This window comes from Anabrus simplex, chromosome 13 (assembly GCF_040414725.1).
Source record: "Anabrus simplex isolate iqAnaSimp1 chromosome 13, ASM4041472v1, whole genome shotgun sequence".
In the NCBI taxonomy this organism is placed as follows: Eukaryota; Metazoa; Arthropoda; class Insecta; order Orthoptera; family Tettigoniidae; genus Anabrus; species Anabrus simplex.
Genome location: NC_090277.1, coordinates 79,763,206 through 79,784,595, shown reverse-complemented (window position 1 = coordinate 79,784,595; position 21,390 = coordinate 79,763,206). Strand labels below are relative to the sequence as shown.

The window sequence follows — 21,390 nt, the reverse complement described above, 5'->3', positions numbered from 1 at the left end:
AAAGACATCCATAGCGCTAGAATGAAAGAATACTGGGCTAAGAGGAAGAAAAGAGCTCACCAGAGTTAAGAACCACGTAGCCCATCGTAGGCCTAAACGAAGAAGAAGAAGAAGAAGAAGAAGAAGTATAATTTAATTTCGTGTGGGTATTTCTAGCCGAGTGCAGCCCTCCGATAAGGGCGAGCGGCGTTTGCCGTGTGTAGGTAACTGCGTGTTATTGTGATGGAGGATAGTATTGTGTGTGGTGTGTGAGTTGCAGGGATGTTGGGGACAGCACAAACACCCAACCCCCGAGCCATTGGTATTAACCAATGAAGGTTAAATTCTCCGACCCGGCCGGGAATCGAACCCGGGACCCTCTGAACCGAAGGCCAGTACGCTGACTATTCAGCCAATGAGTCGGACTATATAACACTAATCAGAGAGGAAAAAATGGAAAGGATCCGACACTTCGAAAAATGAAGGTATCGGCCAGAGAAAAACAAGGGCCACGAGTGCTGTAATACTGCCGAGGTCAGAAAAGAACAAGATTTGACCAAGGGAGGTCGGATATGATAGATGAAAGTGAGGAACCTGGCACAAGTAAGTGGAAGTAATACCAGGATTTAGAGGAGGGCCCCGTGGTCGCCAAACCACACTCCTAAGTTGAGAGCCCCTGGGTCCCCTTTTAGTCGCCTCTTACGACAGACAGGGGATACCGTGGGTGCTATTCTACCGCCCCCACCCAAAGAATTAACACCGACTACGTTATTAAATACATTATTCGAACTTGCCACAATTCCACTTACCTGATGTTACCCAAACAAATTTATAATCCTGCAGAAAAAGAAAATGTAACACTAGTGATATTGACAGTACGGCAGTGGCAGTACGTAAATCATTATTATGTAGTGCCAACATTCAAGATTAATAGTAACTGTAAGGCGTCGTATCGGCAAGTAGGATCCCTAAACTGTATGGTTGGCGACATTGAATGGAACTCAACAATTAGAAAATAACTGTAAATCACTACCTTCAGTATTAACAGGGGATAAAGAGTAAGGTTGTACCCGTAGTGTATAAGGCTATAATAGTTTGTATCCATCATGTCACTGGTTGTTGTTCAAACACAGGTTTAATTGCACATTAGTAATAGCAGTGTACTGGTACTCCCTGTTGCTGTTACTAATTTTAGTACTTAATAAGCAGTAAAGTTTCTCTATTGATGTGTAATAGCGAGTTTCGCTCTCTAAGTGGCCGTGCTGTACACGCGCTCACTTTCCTCCGTCCTACGCTGAATGGACGCTAACTACATAATGAACGGCTCCAGTCGGCCGCTGTCACAACACACTGGCACGTGGAAGCCACTCTCCACGTCCCCCAATTATGTACTACAGCACTCGAGTGATGCGCTTTAATTTAAATCACTCTCATGTGCTTCCTCGGTGGCACTACTTACGGTACAGGAACAGGAATAGGATTAGGATTCTAAACAATAAATAGTGATCGGTTGTTAAGAAAATGTCATATTTTTTCTGACTACCAATTCAACTCGAATTAAATATTTTCCAGCAATATTTATAGAACCTATTCTGGATTTCTTTAATTAAATTTTACACAGAACTGTGTATTTTGGTGATTTTCGTTACATTAACTTATTTCTTCTTCTTCTTCTTCTCACCACGTTAATTCGAATTCAGCTTCATCTGTTTCTGGGCTTTGATCCTCGTCCAGTTCTCCTTCATCCTTTCACTCTGCAATCTCCTCCTTTCCCCTGTCCACGGCGTTTGGCTACATAATCTTTTTCTTTTATTGGAACGACTTGGTCGCCTTGATCCTTGACTTGTTGCTGATTTCCGTTCCTTGTATTCCCATTTCTTCCAGATCCTTCTTCACCTCCTGCTACCAGCGAACCATAATTTTCCTGATCTCAAAAATCTTATTATCTGATTGGTCGGTCTTCCCGGGTTCATTCTGTAGATATGTCCGAAGAACATATCTCTCCTCTTCTGCATTGTATCTGAGATCTTTTCCATCTTGAGATATAATTCTTCATTTCTTTTCTTTCTGTATGATCCATCCTCTGTTCACTGTAGCCCCAGTATCTTCCTCAGAATCTTTCTCTCCACTAGTTCCAACTTCTCGACCAGTCTTCAGGTTCAAATATTCAACTGCATATGAAGCCTCCGGGCGGATGACTGTCTGGTAGTGTCCGAGTTTTGCACTGATCGAGATATTCTTCTTGTATGTGTTCATAGTTTATATGCTAAATTCATCTTGTTGATTCTCGATAACAGTAGCTCTCTTTCTGACGGGTCATTGTCTATCCACTCCTCCCACTTTCTGAATCCTTTCTCTCTCAACTGTCATCCACCTGGGCGCTGCTTCGATGTTGGTCATGCATTGTGTCTTCTCGCAGGAGATCCTTAGGCCTGCCTTAATTGCTCCTTCCTGGAGTTGGATGATTGGGTTCAGTGCCTCCTCCATTGACTTTGACAGAGCCACAATGTAATCCGCAAAGGCCAAAACTCCATTTCCTTTGTTCTTGCATCCTATTCGCATATCGCCTACTCCTTACATTTTGCGGTGCCACTCTCTAATCACTTTGACAAAAACACAATGGAATAGAAGCGGATACAGTTCATGTCCCTGTTTGACCCCTGTTTGAATCCCAAAAGATACCGATAGGACACCTCTCAACTTGACCTCGGATGTTGTGCCAATCACTAACTGTTTAATGTCCGGCTCCAAGGCTAAATGGTTAGCGTGCTTGCCTTTGGTCAGAGGGGTCCCGGGTTCGATTCTCGGCAGGGTCGGGAATTTTAACCATCATTGGTTAATTTCTCTGGCACGGGGGCTGGGTGTATGTGTTGTCTTCATCATCATTTCATCCTTATCACGACGCGCAGATCGCGTAAAGGAGTCAAATCAAAAGACCTGCACCTGGCGAGCCGAACTTGTCCTCGGACACTCCCTGCATTAAAAACCGTACGCCATTTCATTATTCTGTAATGAGTTCTCCTGTCTTCCTATTTAGACCCATTTCTTCTAGGATTAGAATCATTTTTATTTATGTATTTGTGTATTTGTTTATTTATTTATACTGCCAACGGCCGTAGCCGTGTTGAAACACCGGCTTTCGTGAGATCTCTGAAGTTAAGCAACATTGGGCGTGGTCATGATTTGGGTGCGTTGCCACGCGCCGTTGGTGGGGGATAAGGGAATGGAGGAGCGAAAAGGAACTAGCCACCGTACCGTCCATAAACTCCGGCTCTGGCACACCTCTGCGGAGGTTCGGATCTGCCTTCGGGCAGAATACACCCTTACCTTTATTTATTTATTTATTTATTTATTTATTTATTTATTTATTTATTTATTTATATGCTACCCTCCAGGGTTGGTTTATCCCTCGGACCGTGCGATGGATCCCACCTCTACCGCCTCAAGGGCAGTGTCCTGGAGCTTCAGACTCCAGGTTGGGGGATACAACTGCGGAGGATGGCCAGTACCTCGCCCAGGCTGCCTCACCTGCTATGCTGAACAGGGGTCTTGCGAGGAGATGGGAATATTGAAAGGGATAGACAAGGAAGAGGGAAGGAAGTGACCGTGGCCTTAAGTTAGGTACCATCCCGGCATTTTCCTGGAGGAGAAGTGGGAAACCACGGAAAACCTCTTCCAGGATGGCTGAGGTGGGAATCGAACCCACCTCTACTCAGTTGACCTCCCGAGGCTGAGTGGACCCCGTTCCAGACCTCGTACCACTTTTTTCTAATTTCGTGGCAGAGCCGGGAATTGAACCCGGGCCTCGGGGGGGGGGGGTGGCAGATAATCACACTAACCACTACTGTACACCACAAAGGCGGACTTATTTATTTATTTATTTATTTATTTATTTATTTATTTATTTATTTATTTATTTATTTATTTATTTATTTATTTATTTATTTATTTATTTATTTACGCGAAAGTATGTGCTTACATTGCGCTGACGTTACGCCACTGTGACTGACCTGAATACGCAAAACATCGTTGAGATAACATTTGTATTCGCAGCCGATAGTAAACAAGTCTCTTGTGTTTTTATCCTTGACAGCTGCATAGCTCAGTCCACACATGGCTCTGACTAACGCAACGAGCTTCTTGCTGTGTCATTCTCATGCCATTAATACTGTAAAGCCTTGCCATGAGTAAATATATGGAGGACGTATCTGAGCTTATCTCTTGCCTAAGTAATTCATGATTACTTCTTCTCTTCGCCTTTTCTCGTTCGGGCGGGGTCAACGTTCACTGTGAGTCCCTTCCACTTTCCTCGGTCTCAAACGCCATCTTCTACACCCAGTAAGGTGGCTTTGTAATTAGGGTTAAGTAACCGTGGGATGGTAGGTTTGAACTCCATCATCGGCAGCCTGGAAGATGGTCTCCGTGGTTTCCCATTTTCACATCAGGCAAGTTCTGGGGCTGTATTTTATTAACGCTACCTTCCCAATCCTCGCATTATCGAAATCCTTCTATAGAGCAGTGTGTCGTTAAACCATTAGATAATCCCCTTCGTCTATCTCTCCTCTCACACAATTCTTCCACTGTTTGTTTGGTCTTCCTCCCGCCTACCCAAATCCACATTCATTTCAAAAATACCCTCTCCTCACATAACAGTGATCCTGTCTCAAAATATGTCCATACCACTCCAACTGTCTTTCCTGCTCTTTTGAAATCAATATGTGTTATGGCTAGCAACTGCGCAGGCTGTGATGTAAAGTATGGTTTCCGGCCAGACAATGTTACCTGGCAACCGTGCGGGCTGTAATGTAAAGTATGGTTGGATGGCCAGACAATGTTACCTGGCAACCGTGCGGGCTGTAATGTAAAGTATGGTTGGATGGCCAGACAATGTTACCTAGCAGCTGTGCGGGCTGTAATGTAAAGTATAGTTGGATGGCCAGACAATGTCACCTAGCAGCTGTGCGGGCTGTAATGTGAAGTATGGTTCGATGGCCAGACAATGTTACCTAGCAGCTGTGCGGGCTGTAATGTAAAGTATGGTTGGATGGCCAGACAATCTTACCTAGCAGCTGTGCAGGCTGTGATGTAAAGTATGGTTGGATGGCCAGACAATCTTACCTAGCAGCTGTGCGGGCTGTAATGTAAAGTATGGTTGGACGGCCAGACAATGTTACCTAGCAGCTGTGCGGGCTGTAATGTAAAGTATGGTTGGATGGCCAGACAATGTTACCTAGCAGCTGTGCGGGCTGTAATGTAAAGTATGGTTGGATGGCCAGACAATGTTACCTAGCAGCTGTGCGGGCTGTAATGTAAAGTATAGTTGGATGGCGAGACAGTGTTGCCTAGCAACCAGAAACACTCATCTGGAAATACGATTTAATATATTATAAACTGCACCTCCGAGTCTTTTAAAAATATATTATTTGTCAACTTTGATGTGATATTTCTTTTACGGGCAGAAGCTTAATATCCTGCCGTGAGATATTATATCGCAATTTCTTCTAGGAAAAAATATAAAATAGAAATGTAGAAATATAAAGGTAAAATAAATGCACCTGGTCGTATGGTTTAATCGCCAAAAAATACCGGGAAGAAAGTACAAAATGTACACATCTTACTGAGATGTAAAGAAGAGTTGTTAACTGTTCTGGTGGTCAGTAGTAACTATCCGAAGTGGATGTCGGTAGCTGTATGAAATTCGTAAATTCATCCCTCAGATCTCATCAGCCAACATTCCATTACTGTGTATGTTGAATGACTTGTGGTGTGTCATCACAGTCAGAGGAAGGGCGCTCTGTCATTCCTTACTTTGTAGGGTAACTATGGCAACGGCACTATACACTCAATCTCTATGTCACTGTTCACCTAGTCGATTCTAAAAATAAATCCTGCGTTGAAAACACCCGTGAAAAGAACTGGTAATTCCGCTAGTGTCGCAATAAATCTTCCAAGTGCCTGGATATGCTTGATTATTAGATCCCGGATTTTCTAATGAAAACCTCCAACCTGTTTTCCAGTCAGTGACCGGGTCAGGAATGGAATGAATGAAGTCTCCATCTTGCGGCGAGGATAGGAATTGTGCCGGCTGCCGAGGCCTGTCGCACTCCTCTGGGGCAATGATTAATGACTGACAGTTGAAATGAAATGATATTGGAGAATGTTGCTGGACTGGAAGATGACAGGAAAAACCAGAGTACCCGGAGAAAAACCTGTCCCGCCTCCGCTTTGTCCAGTACAAATCTCATATGGAGTGACCGGGATTTGAACCACGGAACTCAGCGGTGAGAGGCCGACAGCTGCCACCTGAGCCACGGAGGCCAGATCCCGGATTTTTATCCAGTAATACTATGTTAGAATACAGACTTACTGAAGCGCGTAACAAGTATAGTCTTAACTGCAAATCGGTTATGCTATGTGTCTTGCATAAACATAGGGGTACGGCCCATCAGAACCCCTAGAATTTATGTTACTGTCCCTACATGATGGAAGAACTGGTAGACGACACTTCCATATAACCAAATTGGTTTGCATACTAACCTATTACTGAATAAAAGATCCAGGGTCTAGTTATTACAGTCTTGACGTCCGCCACCGCCACTATCAGGGGAGCGCTTTGTAAACAATGGCCAAGAGGAAATCGATTCCTTTGTGTAGGTGGCTCTGCATTGCATTTAGATTATAGGGGGCTCTGTTTGAGACTGGGAGTGGTACGTTGGGTTAATGTTCTGGAACTGAGTAGTGATGATTCCAGGTCGATCTGTCCGGTAAGACAACGCCCTTACTTACTTTAAAAGTGTGCAGACAGTAAAGCAAATAAGAAATGCAGGTGAAGGACTGTTTCACTGGGTTTTCGTGACTACGTCGCGACACAAGTCTGAACGGAAAGGCGCTTGTCTTTACGGCTTTTATGTAATTAATGTTATTTATTGCGAACTAACTTAGCTGGGTTGTCGCCTATAGCCCGAGCTTACGCTGTATCAAAATTGCATAATTATTCTCTTTGATCTGATGTTATCCAAATATTTTCAAATGATGCGTGTGTTTGCCTACCATCCGCTGAAACTTACAATGCCAAACCGTCCACTGAGTTTGTAGTCGTCTCGATATCTACGAATGTTACGTACATGCTCAAACTATGTTTTTTCTGCGCTGGGAAGGACTGTTCTAAATCTTGCATCTTTTCTCTTCTGGCTATGCCTCTAAAGTAGGTTTGTTTTTTTGCTATAAAGGTGCTACAAAGTATTCAACATCACGATGTGGGAATAATAATGGCGAGAAATTCCTTACTCCTCCCTTCACTACGGCGTCTTCTTTAGCCGCATTCTGTTCCAAATAGATTGTGTCCAACACCCTTGAATTTCAGCAGTGAGGGAAGACATCCTTGTGGCATTCATAGCTGCAACCTTAATGTCGGTTATCCCAAACCGGTAAATATTTTTTTAATTCCCACATTACGATGCTTCTACTTTTATTCCTATATTCATCGAATTATTATTAGCACATGAAAGAAGAGCTGTTAGACATCGTTTACTTAAATATTATTTACTGCTAAACATGCTTGCTTTAGACCTTGTTTTGTCAGAACTGTTTTTCGTTGGACTTCCGCAATTGTAAGCGTTTCCTCTTTTAGGGCTTCTGTCTTTAAATTTACTAAGTCGGAAAATTTTTGTTTAGAAATTACGTCTTACAGACTATACTTTGAATGTCTTGATATTCAGTTTAACAGTGGTATTCACCATACGGTATTGCTGTCGCTTGTTCGGACGAAATGTGATCAGCTCTCTCTTTGTTCTGAATTGAGAGACACTTCTCACTCTGTTCATAACGCAGCCATTTTGTTCCAACGTCAGTTATACTTACTCGTCTGCTTGCGTTAAATGTAGCCATGTTTACTCCAGACTCAGTATTTGTGAAATATTTATTGCAGCTGATTGTCATATTCATGAATACAATGTGAAATAGACTGAGTATTCCACACTTGTCTTCCTGTTTAAACATTGTCATGTTTCTTCCTGACAGATAGTTCTCCACACCTCTAACTCCAGGTAGCCAGATTTATTCCTGACTGATAATGCTTCTTCTCAAACGAGCTAGCTCGTTGTTCTCCTCCCACTTTATCTATAAGGCAGCCATGTTTGTTCCAGACTGATAGTTCTCCACACCTCTCTCTCTATAACGTAGCCATGTTTGTCACAGAATTATAGCAAATACAGTAGAGACAATACACGACACTGAGCTAGATATCGAGGGACAGCTACTGGAGCACACTCTAGCGGATAGACCTGAACGGTACTGATTCTGTCATAAGAGCACGTGTATTTTTGTGTGAAGTTTTTGGTGTTAATTATGCGTTTTCAGCGAGTTGACACAATTAAATAGTAGCGTGTGCCATTCCTTGATATCTCCTGTCAACATGAGGGGAAAGGTATGTGCTGTGTTTGGCTGCAGTAATTACGAAGTAGAGAAAAATGCGCGCTCGTTCTTCAGGTTCCCTCGTGACAAGAACATGTAAATAATATTGTGTTTGCATATATATTCTTCCAGTGACAGAGATTTTTATAGTACTTCATAATCTTCTGACCTGCTCGACCCATGTTTTAACGGGCTTAAAATATAATACGCATATTTTATTGTATAGTGCAGCAGTTAACCTTCAATACCGATGTGTTGTTGTAGGTGTGATCTGTGGGTTTTGAAATGTCACAGAAGCGATTTGGATAAAGTGTACAAGAAAGAAGGGACGTTGCGCTTGTATAAGAATTATAAGATCTGTTCAGATCATTTCCAGGCCAGCGACTTTAAAAATCCTCGACTGTACAGCCAAGGGTATGTTACATTTTTACTCTAATTGTACGTAAATATTCCTCAAAGCATCACTATCGACAACATTTTCAAACTTTTCTTTCTTTTATCCCTCTTCTCAGATTAAAGCCGGAATTTTATAGATTTTCTTTCTGTTAGTAGGCTTCATGTTAAGAGGAAAATTGTCCAGCTATTAAATGTTAATTCATTGCATCATATGTGTAAGGAATGTGCCGATATTTTTATTGACAAATGTCTTAATATGATGATACATTGTTTTTAAATGAGGAAGAAAGACAAATCCAACCGTAAGATTTCAGGCAGGTATGCTAAAGCAAAAAAAGTAATGCATAAATGAAAGATCAAGCCATTTCACAGCAGTCCATTTCACACCTTGTTTATATGTCTAATTTCAGTCTTTGAATAATAACCTTTTAAATAATTCTTCATTCATTTATCCAGAATTGCTTTAGCAACTTCGAAGTTAATATCTCAATACCACTTTCTTTCTAGACGTAATTTATTTATCCATTTCCGTATATACATTTCCATTGATATGTGAATTTAGCGCGATTTCTTCAGGTCAAGTCACTAGGAGCGCCACCGTGGAATTGTCTCCCATTTTAGCAAGTCGAAATCCGTAAGTGTCGTGTATTGCCTCTACTGTATTTGATTATAGTTCTCCCCTCCCACTCTAGGTAGCCATGTTTGTTCCAGAATGATGGTTCTCCCCCTCTCACTCTAGGTAGCCATGTTTGTTCCAGAATGAGAGTTCTCCCCCTCTCACTCTAGGTAGCCATATTTGTTCCAGAATGAGAGTTCTCCCCCTCTCACTCTAGGTAGCCATGTTTGTTCCAGAATGATGGTTCTCCCCCTCTCACTCTAGGTAGCCATGTTTGTTCCAGAATGAGAGTTCTCCCCCTCTCACTCTAGGTAGCCATGTTTGTTCCTGATTGACAGGGCTCGCCCTCTCACTTTAGGTAGCCATGTTTGTTCCTGACAGCTCTCCCCTTCTCACTCTAGGTAACCATGTTTGTTCCAGAATTATAGTCCTCCCCCTCTCACTCTAGGTAGCCATGTTTGTTCCTGACTGACAGCTCTCCCCTTCTCACTCTAGGTAGCCATGTTTGTTCCAGAATGAGAGTCCTCCCCCTCTCACTCTAGGTAGCCATGTTTGTTCATGACTGACAGTTCTCCCTCTCTCACTCTAGGTAGCCATGTTTGTTCCAGAATTATAGTCCTCCCCCTCTCACTCTAGGTAGCCATGTTTGTTCCAGAATTATAGTTCTCCCTCTCTCACTCTAGGTAGCCATGTTTGTTCCAGAATTATAGTTCTCCCCCTCTCACTCTGGGTAGCCATGTTTGTTCCAGAATTATAGTTCTCCCTCTCTCACTCTGGGTAGCCATGTTTGTTCCAGAATTATAGTTCTCCCTCTCTCACTCTAGGTAGCCATGTTTGTTCATGACTGACAGTTCTCCCCCTCTCACTCTAGGTAGCCATGTTTGTTTCAGAATTATAGTTCTCCCTCTCTCACTCTAGGTAGCCATGTTTGTTCCAGAATTATAGTTCTCCCTCTCTCACTCTGGGTAGCCATGTTTGTTCCAGAATTACAGTTCTCCCCCTCTCACTCTGGGTAGCCATGTTTGTTCCAGAATTATAGTTCTCCCCCTCTCACTCTGGGTAGCCATGTTTGTTCCAGAATTATAGTTCTCCCTCTCTCACTCTGGGTAGCCATGTTTGTTCATGACTGACAGTTCTCCCTCTCTCACTCTAGGTAGCCATGTTTGTTCATGACTGACAGTTCTCCCCCTCTCACTCTAGGTAGCCATGTTTGTTCCATAATTATAGTTCTCCCCTTCTCACTCTTGGTGGCCATGTTTGTTTCTGACTGACAGTTCTCCCCCTCTCACTCTACGTAGTCATGCTTGTTCCAGATAGAGAATTGTTCACGTCTCACTTTGTCTAATGTAGCCATGTTTGTTCCCGATAGAGAATCATTCTCTCTAACGCAGCCATATTTGTTCCAGACGGAGAGCGAGTGCTCGTGCTCGGATCGCGCCGAAGAGTCCGCCCGCCTCACCCAGCTAGACGCAGCGGAGATCAGCCCCCCGGAGGAGGATGTATTGTCGTACTGCGACTACCACGACATACCGCCTCCTCCGGACGGCGGATATGGCTGGGTCATCGTCTTCGCCAGCTTCTTGTGTAACATGATAGTGGACGGCATAGCCTACACCTTCGGCGTATTCCTGGGAGAGTTCGTCGAATTCTTCGGCGAAGGCAAAGGCAAGACTGCGTGGGTTGGCAGCCTGCTTTCCGGCATGTACCTCAGTGCAGGTAAGGTTTATTATAGTAGATGTTTGAAAATCTAAAGACTCTCCAAAATATCTAAATATTCAATATTGTGAATAGTTTACTAACTGCTAGCAAGAAGGGATTAATCTCGTACTTTGATACAGTGCGGTATTTATTAAGAAAGTTTATGTGGCAAGGGAGAATAAAAGAAGGCAAGCACAAAGTCAGCACTTAGTATTATGGTTGTATTAATGTTATTGTTTTCCTTAAGGTAACTATATGTTAATTGCATTTGAACGTGCTCAGATTACGATATACAGAGGGGTCCAGAAAAATGTTGACACTCTTCGATAGTCAGTATTAAGGGAACAAAATGGCATGCCATTACAATTCTTGCACGGGTGGAAGGTTATTTTATGTGCTCTAAGAGACCCCCATTAGCACAGGGCGCCTCAATGGTTTCTCGTAGCACGTTCAGTGTAGGTAGCTTCTGTGGATAAACTTCATTTCTCAAGGTCCCCCATAGGTAGAAGTCGAGAGGTGTAAGGTCTGGAGACCGTGGTGGGTACTCAGCAGCTCCTCTTCGAACTATCCATCGTCCAGGTAGATTTTCATCCAAGTAGGCTCTGATATCTCTGTGGTAGTAATGTGGAGCGCCATCTTGTTGTAGGTAAAATCTTTCGTTTCCAAACACCTCTAGGATGGCAGGTGAAATCAATGTTTGCAGCATATAAAGATACACCTCACCAGTTACAGTACCTTCAAAGAAGAATGGGCCAATCAAACCGCACGATGACAGATCACATGTAATGTTTGTCCACGTGAACGTGAGGATATTCAGGAGCCCAGTACACGCACTTGTGGTGGTTTACAGTACCGTTCAGTTTGGATTGCGCCTCGTCAAACCAGATAACCAACCCTCCAAACCGTCCATCCTTGCGAAGCATGCCTTCAAACCACACGCAGTACTCCATCCTTCGATCCGGGCCGTCCTCGTTCATAGCGTGCAGCGGTCTTGGAATGTACACTTTGCAGCTTTCGCGTGCACCCTGAGTCACAGATTTTTGAGGTGACCTAGTAAAATGTTGCAACACAGCAGTGCTGAAAGCTGGACTTGTTGATGTTTTTGGTCGGCCAGGCCTTTTCTTATGCGCGTCCTGAACAGTCCCGTCAGCTTCAAATTTATTCGGAATATGATAAATTGTTCTACTCGTTGCCGTTCTACCTCCAGCGCCACTTCAATACGGCCTTGCGTTGCTCAAACGACAATCTTACTTCATTCATTGCTGCACTGTGATCTGCTGGAAAACGCGCGCCAAGATTGTTGCGCCATTCACGTGACCTTCATCATCTGTTGAGAAAACAATCGACAACGCTACCGCGCAAGAATGCAACGATATATTATTTGTTCCAAAGATATTAACTATCAAAGAGTGTCTACATTTCTGGACCCCTCTGTATAAAATGTTCTTCCTCAGCTGCTGGAGTTCCGTAGCTGTAGGCTGAGAGCATTCATTCATTCATGATTTATCCATCCATGCATCCGTTGATTCATTCATTTATCCATCTATGCATTCATTCATCCATCCATGCATTCATCCATTAATTAATTCATTCATTCATTTATCCATCCATGCATTCATTCATTCATTCATTCATTCATTTATCCATCCATGTATCCATTCATCCATTCATTCAATCATGATTTATCCATCCATACATTCATTCATCCACCCATTCATGCATTCATTCATTGATTTAACCACCCATGCATCCATCCATTCATTCATTCCTTGATTTATTTATCCATCCATTCATCCATCCATTCATTCATTGATTATCCATTTATTTATCCATCCATGCTTTCATTCATTCATGTATCCATCCATTCATCCGTTCATTCAATCATGATTTATCCATCCATTCATTCATTCATTCATTCATTCATTCATTCATTGATTTACCCATCCATCCATTCATTCATTTATCCATTCATTCCTTAATTGATTTATCCATCCATCCTTTCAATCATTCATCCATTTATCCATCCACGTGTTCATTCACTCATTTATCCATCCATGCATTCATTCGTTCATTGATTTATCCATCCATGCATTCATTCATCCATTCATTCATTGATTTATCCATCCATTCAATCATTGATTCATTGATTTACCCATCCATGCATTAATTCATTCGGTAATAAAGTCTCTCTGCCCATTTGGTGGTTATACGTGACTGGGAGAGACCTTTTTTTTTCATGCATGCATGAATTCAGTTCATCCATTCATTCACTCGTTCATTCATTCATTGTTATGCATTCATCCACATAGAATGTTCTCATCTTATCTGCTGGAGTTCAGTAGATATAGGCCGAGAGCATTCAACCATTCAATAACGAATGCCCTCTCTCCGATTGGTGGCTATCTTTGACTGTGAGAGAAGATAGCACTGTTATGCCTACGCTGTAGACAAACTGTTTGCCCTCAGGTCCCGTCGTCAGCGCCCTGACCAATAAGTTCGGGTGTCGCGCGGTCTGTATCTGGGGGAGCATCATCGGGAGCGCCTCCTTCGTCCTCAGCATCTACTCGCCGAACGTCAACGTCCTCATGCTCACATACGGCGTCATGGGAGGTGAGTACTGTGTATACTAATGTAGCAATCTATAAAGTAGGTATAAGATAACGGTGCCAACTGTAGAGACATACCGGTAAATCTCGAAGATTGTGGTTGTCGATTGACGAAAAATTCTGTTAACAGCGGTGGGTCACTTTATACTGATTTTAATATTTATATTGGGACAATTCTCATGGATTTCGGCTTTTATCAGGTTCTGGGTGCCAGATAAAATGTTCCAATTGAAAGCGTATGTAAACACTGTGCGTAATTCAAAACAAACCTTACGAATGAACTAAAAAACGAAGACTGACAATAATTTTTTAAAGAAACGTCACTTTTCTCAATAAATACTTGCGTAAATTCTGTCGAAAATTCACCATTTGCGATTTGGATTAGTAAATGATTACAGTCCTTCGTAAATTGGTTGTAATAATGCTCATTGGCGTGACCTGAACGTAATAACATGAAATAATCATTCAAATAAGTCTATTTCTGAACAGAAGTTGTGGATTGTCCAGTATTTAACCTTCTCAATGTGCTAGCTGATTTTATTCTCCACTTTATCTTCCACACCCACATATTGAAATTGAAGAACTGTCCAGTTACCTCAGGAAGGTGAAAATTAAAATTTATAGAAACTGATAGAATGTAAGAGTTGAAATAATATTTTTCCGTTCCAGTTGCACTGAAGTATCGTTTTGAGTAAAACCTTTCTTCTCGCGAACTGTCTGAGGCACCTGTGTGTAATTTCTCTGTTATGATTTCTTTGCGGTATTGTGAACTCTTTTCAGAACTTTAATCTCTCATGCTTTTATATACGCTACGTAGTTTTAACTGATACTTTACCGACATTCTAGTGATATTTGAGCTTATTTTTAGCAAACTAAGAGTACGATATGTTGGCAATACTGCGTACAAATAAAAATAGGAATGAATTTATGCACAGTGGCTCAGAAGATACGCAGCATAAGTACAGTCAGGAAACTCTTATTTGACTACTGGACAATGTAAACTGTACCGGTAGAAAGAAGAAATCGATTAAATGTACTGTAATTTTATTTTTTACAATTTGCTTTACGGCGACGATGGGATAGGAAAGGGCTAGGAGTAGGAAGGACGCGGCAATGGCCTTAATTAAGGTTCAGCCCCAGCATGTGCATGATATGAAAATGGGAAACCATGTAAAACCATCTTCAGAGCTGCCGACCGTGGGATTAGAAACCTACCACCTCCTGAATACAAGCTCACAGCTGCGCGCCCCTAACCGCACAGCCAACTCGCTCCGTATATTGTAATAATCTTCGACGTGATTTCAAGTGTGCAATACGAATAAATAGAGAAAGTACACTATTATCTATAGTTCACCTTCACTAAGCGCAAATTATCTATAGCGGAATTTTTTCCCTTCACCCTTGTGATTCCATTGAAGACAGGTTTTACTGCATTATTATTGAGTTCAGAATGTTAGGTAGTAATAGGTTAGAATAGGGACTGCCTGGCCGAGGCGGTAAAGGTGTGCTCGGTTCGCCTGGAAGGACTTGGGTTCGAATCCCCGTCAGGAAGTCGTAACATTTAAGAAACGAGATTTCCACTTCCGGAGGTGCATATGACCCTGAGGTTCACTCAGCCTACACCAAAAATGAGTGCCAGGTTAATTCCTGGGGGCAAAGGCGGCCGGGCGTAGAGCTAACCACTCTACCCCATCACGTGCCGAGGTTAACAATGGTGGAAGCCTTTACCTTGCACTCCTCCAAGGGCCGTCATGGCCTGTACGGAGGTGACTTTGCTTTGCTTTGCTAATGTATGCAAATTATTATGGCAAGTAGGAAATGTCATCTAGCCCGCTGTTCCGAAATGTACCGAGAGTAACATACATTGTAGGGGTTCTAATTGGCCTCGCCACTAATGTTTATACAAATCTCATAGCAGAACTGGAGTACACTTGTTACTCACCTCATTAACTTTGCATTCTAACGTATTACTGCCTATGAACCCGGGCTCTAATTGTGCTCGTCAGAGATGAATTATCGTAAATACAGAAACGACGAGTTTAAGTTTTTTATCGTTTGCGATTTGTTTTCGTCGCGTCTTTTTATCGATACACTATTGTATGAGCATGTTTCGCAGGAATGTTGATAAGCTATGTGATACTATCGTATGTTCAAGGAAGACCCAGCAATAAACAATTCTAAGTGACGGTACAATAGCCCAACCTTATGCCGTCCGTCGCATTCCGTAACGTTTTACCTCTGACGTCCAGTATGATTAAGTAACACGGTCTACATTGGATATATCCATTTATTGTTGAACTATACTCCGAAAGCTCATTATTTCCCTTGTGGGTGGGGGACACAGACGAGGAATACACCCATGGTGTCTCCTGCCTATCGTAAAAGGCGACTAAATGGGGCGACCTAGTGATGATGATTTCAGAACCATGAGACTACCATCGTGTGTATTCCACCGAGGCGGGGGGGGGGGGGGGGGAGGGATTCGGCTAATGTCCTCGTGCCGTACTGTGCGCTGGAATGTGCCGGTTCCTCTGCCTTCAGAATGAGTCTGCGTTACGAGTACAAAGGGCACTAGGAAAGTTTTGCAATGTGAGTGAACAGTTCAGACTTTTTCAAAATAATTTCCATCACACTCAATACACTTCTCCATACGTCGAAACCAGTCACTGAACCAACTCTGCCACTTTTCTTCGGTTACATTTTCACACTCTTGATCCCATGCTGCCAGAAGTTCCTCGCCGGATGCAAAACGCCGCCCTTTCAGCTTCATCTTCACTTCTGGGAAGAGTGCGAAGTCACATGGGCAAGATCAGGACTGTATGGAGAGTGATTTGGCAAGAATATCCATTGTTACATTAACACGATGTGCTGGAGCATTGTCGTGATACACGAGCCAAGTGTTGAACCGTGACCTTCGACGGAGCTGCTTGAGAGCCTGGATGACCTGCGGCAGACAAGTCTCACTGTATCACTTCGCAGTAACTGTCCTTTGTGTTTCTAGCACAACCCAAGTCAGGATGCCCCGTTTAGTGAAGAATACTGCAAGCATCCTTTTCTTCACTGACCTTGACTTTCGCACAGTCACAGGAGTACCCTCATCTTCAAACAGCCACACCTTGTTCTGGGATTTTGTTGTTCTTGGATCATATTTTTAATTTGCTCAAAGGGGCACACTTCTACAACCGTCTCTTTTACCCATTTTTTGAATTCTTCTATGTCTTCCCATCCCTCATTTCCACTAGATGTCGGGCCTGGGTTCGGCTCTACACCTCCAATCAGTAGCAACATTATAACCACCGCCGCTGTTAACACTACTTCTCCTTGGATTACCAAATCCACTTTACACCCACCTGATTTTACTTCTTTCTTGATTCTCCTCTGCCATCCTCCAATAGCCGCCCTGTATTGATCTACTCCAATCATTGTTGTCAAACTCCTCACAAGCTTCCTGCACTGAGCACTCACTCCTTACTCCCACTCCCGAGCTCTCTACTCATGCGTCCGCTCTCCTTCGTGGCTTAAGCTGAACTGGGGATTTTGTTGGGACATCGTAATAATAAAGCCAAGTTTCGTCACCTGCAACGATGCTACTGACGTTACGCGAAGTCCCATTTTCAAACTGTTTTAGCATTTTTCGGCACCATTTCACTCGATGTGCCCTTTGTTCCTCTTGAAAGTGAATGGGGCACCCAAAGGGAAGAAACCTTTCTAACATGGAGATGGTCGTGTAGAACTGAACGAATAGCTGGTGCAGGGATGTGGAGGATTTCTTCTACCTGCAGATATGTCAACCGCCTCTCTTGCTGCAACATTTTCCTCACAGCTTCAATGTGTTCCTCAGTTACTGATTCGGTCGCCCAGAACGAGGATCGTCTTCAACCCCAAAATTTCCCCTCTGGAACTCTTTGTACGAGTGGAAAATTGTTGTCCGATGTGGACAGCCTTTCCCCAGCACAGGAGTCATTTCCTCCAGTCACTGGTCAACAGTTAATCCATGAGCAAAATTGTAGCGGATAATTGCGCGATATTCACCTCTAGACCACACTGACATTTTAACTTGCTTTCAGTCCCACTGCTTGGTAACAACTGGTGTGAAGGTCATACCTTACTGTCTTCTAGACCGGTTTTCACCCCTCTTTTCATCCCTCACCACAACAGGGGTCTCCAGCCAACCGTTTTTGCGTATTGGAAAACTTTTCGTAGTGCCCTTTGTAGTACCACTTCATGAGAAACACCATGGATCTACAAGGCCTGTGATTAGAAACACTACGTGTTGAAAACCATGGGTCTGCAATAGATGAGAGTAATACCATTATGTGAGGAACACGATGGGCTTACATTACCTGTGATTAGTATGACGATGAGGGGCCGGTGACCTGGATTTTTGACCCCTTTAGATAATAAGCATCATCTTAGTAATTAAGTGATTTGGTTCCACTGTTGGTTTTTGTTCCATCATCATTTCTTCATCAACATTTTGAAGTTTGAATTTTCATTTCGTTGTACCTCGTAACAATAGAGGTCAATGACCTAGATGTTAAGCCCCTTTAAACAACAATCATCATCATCATCGTCGTCGAAAGCTCATTATTAAAAAGCCCGGATTTTCATGCTGTAATTGGTTAGATTGCAAACTAATTTGGTTAGTAGGAAATGTCGGCCACCCGCTCTTCCACAATGTAGAAAGAGTAACATAAATTATAGGGGTTCTGATGGGCAGTACCCCCAATGTTTATGCAAACCCCATAGCATAATCGTTGTGAAGGTAGACTACACTTGCTTCTCGCTTCAATAAGTTTGCATTCTAACCTATTAATGCATAAAATTCCGGGCTCTACTCATTACAAGTAATACTTGTAGTGAACCTTACGGGTACCGCAAATAAATAAATAAATAAATAAATAAATAAATAAATAAATAAATAAATAAATAAATAAATAAATAAATAAATAAATGGTTTTGTTTGTCTAGCTCTTACTCCCGTTTCTCGATAGGGGGTCTGAGATGGGGTGAGATGAATTTATATGGCATGTTTTTACGGCCGGTTGCACTTCCTGATGCCAACCAAAGTTTGAACAGTTAGTAAAGATGAAATGAATGTTGGTGAATGAAATTACGGTATGTAAGAAGGTGGAAGGAATCGGCTGTGAAAGTGAAAATGGGAAACCACGGAAAACCATTCTGAGGATAGCCGACGGTGAGGTTCGAACCCACGCGTTTCCCGAATGTAGAGTTTTGGCTCCATAGCCGTAGTGCATTCACCCCGCTCGCTAAATAAATAAATAAATGAACAAATAAAAATAGTCTGAATATAATTCTGGATCTAGTGTTCAGCTTTATTCGAGTCCATACCGACTGCTCTATCTCCTTCTCGCAGGGAAATTTTCCTGACTCATCAGATATCATACACGTGTCGGTCCGTGTCGCGTGATGTACACTTGTCTCAGCCCTTGGAGGGTGGAGTGCTCCCCCCTTGTCGACTTTACGGCACCACTAGCTCTTCAATGATTAACTTCATTAAACTCGAGGGGAGTTATTGATAAACTCAATGGCAATAGTTAATTCACACACGTACAGTGTTGTCATTTTGAGGATTTTCCCTCAAAACTCGAGAAATACTCGACGAGGTGATGGTGTTTATTATCTTAGAAAGTGCATCTTTTCATCCCCCTCCGCATTGAACACTGCATGCTGGTTTCTATGCAAGATTCCGGCTCCATGGCTAAGTGGTTAGCGTGCTGGCCTTTCGCCACAGGGGTCCCAGATTGGATTTCCGGCAGGATCGGGAATTTTAACCATGATTGGTTAATTTCGCTGGCGCGAGCCTGAGTGTATGTGTCGTATTCATCATCATTTCATCCTCATCACAACGCGCAGCTCGCCTACCGGCGTCAAATCAAAAGACCTGCACTGGCGAGCCAAACATGTCCTCGGACACTCCCGGCACTAAAAGTCATACGCCATTTCATTTCATATATGCAAGAGTTGCGTGCAACTTGCCTTATGGCTCTTTCTGTTTACATCTGCTGATTAGATGTAAATACAATACTACAGAAAAATGTTTTCCAATCCACTGCAATGTACCGGTGTTGCAACCACTTCTGTTACAGCTATTGAAAACGAGTGTCTGGGTCAGAATTGATAGCTGCCGTTCAAATCGCATTTTAGAACACCTGGAAGGTATGCATACACACTTGACAGCGTGGATGAACAAGTTGCCAACTTAACTCTTGGCCACTCAAGTGCAAGGGCACCTGTGTTATCGCTGTTGTAGACCGGCTTGTGGCCAACAATCCCTCTGAACCAAGAACTCATTCTACCATCGAATCTCGCTGCAACCCGTTGCCAACATAGATACACTTGATTGCCTGTAATAACCTACCCCAAATCCCATAATCCTTTCCTTCGGTACTCCGTAATGCGCCTTCTATAGATCTACGAAACTTAAATATATCTGTCTTGGGAAAATAAAAATACCAAGACTTCTATGCTTTGCTATCCCAGAAGTTATTCGCCTTTTTCAGTTCCAGTGGAAAGCCGGAATTGTGCGTACCACATATCTTTCATGGCAGGACTACAGAGTATAAGTCAAAAGCAGACGCATTTCAGGACATAAGTTAGAAGTTTTAAAAATAGAGACAGTATTAATTGTAGAGGGATTGAAATGGGCAGGCCTAAATCAACGTGTTTCAGAAATGTGTACCTTTATATATTTAATACTCGTTTCCTTGTGCTAACTGTTGAAAATCAAATCCGTGATTTGCACTATAAGGACTCGATATAACATATCTTGTAGTGCTGGGGCTGGACCTTAATTAAGACCACGCCCGATTCCTTCCCACTGCCATGATACATATTTCTGTCAGTGGGACGTAAAATAAGTTGTAAAAAAATAATCCACAGTTCTAGCCCATCAGACAAACAAGTCAGTGTTGAAAACACCCCAGGGATGTGAGCTACGAAATTTAGGTAAATAAAATTTAATAAAGTATGAGAATATATTCTTTATTTATTCCAATAATTTTCTTAACCACCGTTATGCGATCGATTAGATTACCAGTTTGCCTTTTTCTACCACTACAAACGCTAATGTGAGTCAATAACTACATTCGGTATGGACATTTTCCCAAAAAATCGAAAAATGCCTGAGGGTATTCAACCAAGGAACACATTACAGAAGTTAATTTGGCTAGGATTTGAATCAAAAATAAAACAAGCTAAAGAAACAAGAGATTTTATGCTGCTTTTTCCGGATCTGCATTTAGGCCGGACGTGATTTTTCGAATTTTATTTTTTAAGTTTGATAGAGTTATTGAAGACTCAAAATTTGAAACCTTTCCGGCCCCTTTATCCCTTCAACTTTTGGCATAATTGAGGAAATTGCTTAATTTTACATTTTTCGTAGTATGGGGAGCCCTACTTTTTCTGCTACGATCTTGCTCCCTTCTGCGAAAGATATGTCACTATCACTTTCTCGCCACTCGTAGTAGGAATGAATTCAAAATGCACCCTCATGAAGTCAACGTGGGGAACCGCTTCAGACGGTGATTCGAACCCACCTCTCTTCTAGAGGCTGAATGCATCCCGTCCCCTTTTATCAAACCAGTAATAACTGACAAGAGTTGATCATAGAAGCACTGACGTATTATTGGCACATAGCTTCGTGTCAGCGGACACGCGTGT

At 42.6% G+C, this 21,390-nt stretch overlaps 1 protein-coding gene across 2 annotated transcripts in view; it reads left to right on the top strand.

The window, feature by feature from the left end:
- LOC136885103 (monocarboxylate transporter 14) overlaps positions 1–21,390 on the top strand; it is a 265,167-nt gene that overhangs the window by 202,566 nt on the left and 41,211 nt on the right. For both annotated transcript variants that reach the window (XM_067157557.2, XM_067157558.2), the window contains exons 2-3: positions 10,810–11,119; positions 13,568–13,711. In XM_067157557.2, the coding sequence (XP_067013658.2) occupies positions 10,810–11,119; positions 13,568–13,711 (454 nt within the window). The remainder of the gene's footprint in view (positions 1–10,809; positions 11,120–13,567; positions 13,712–21,390) is intronic.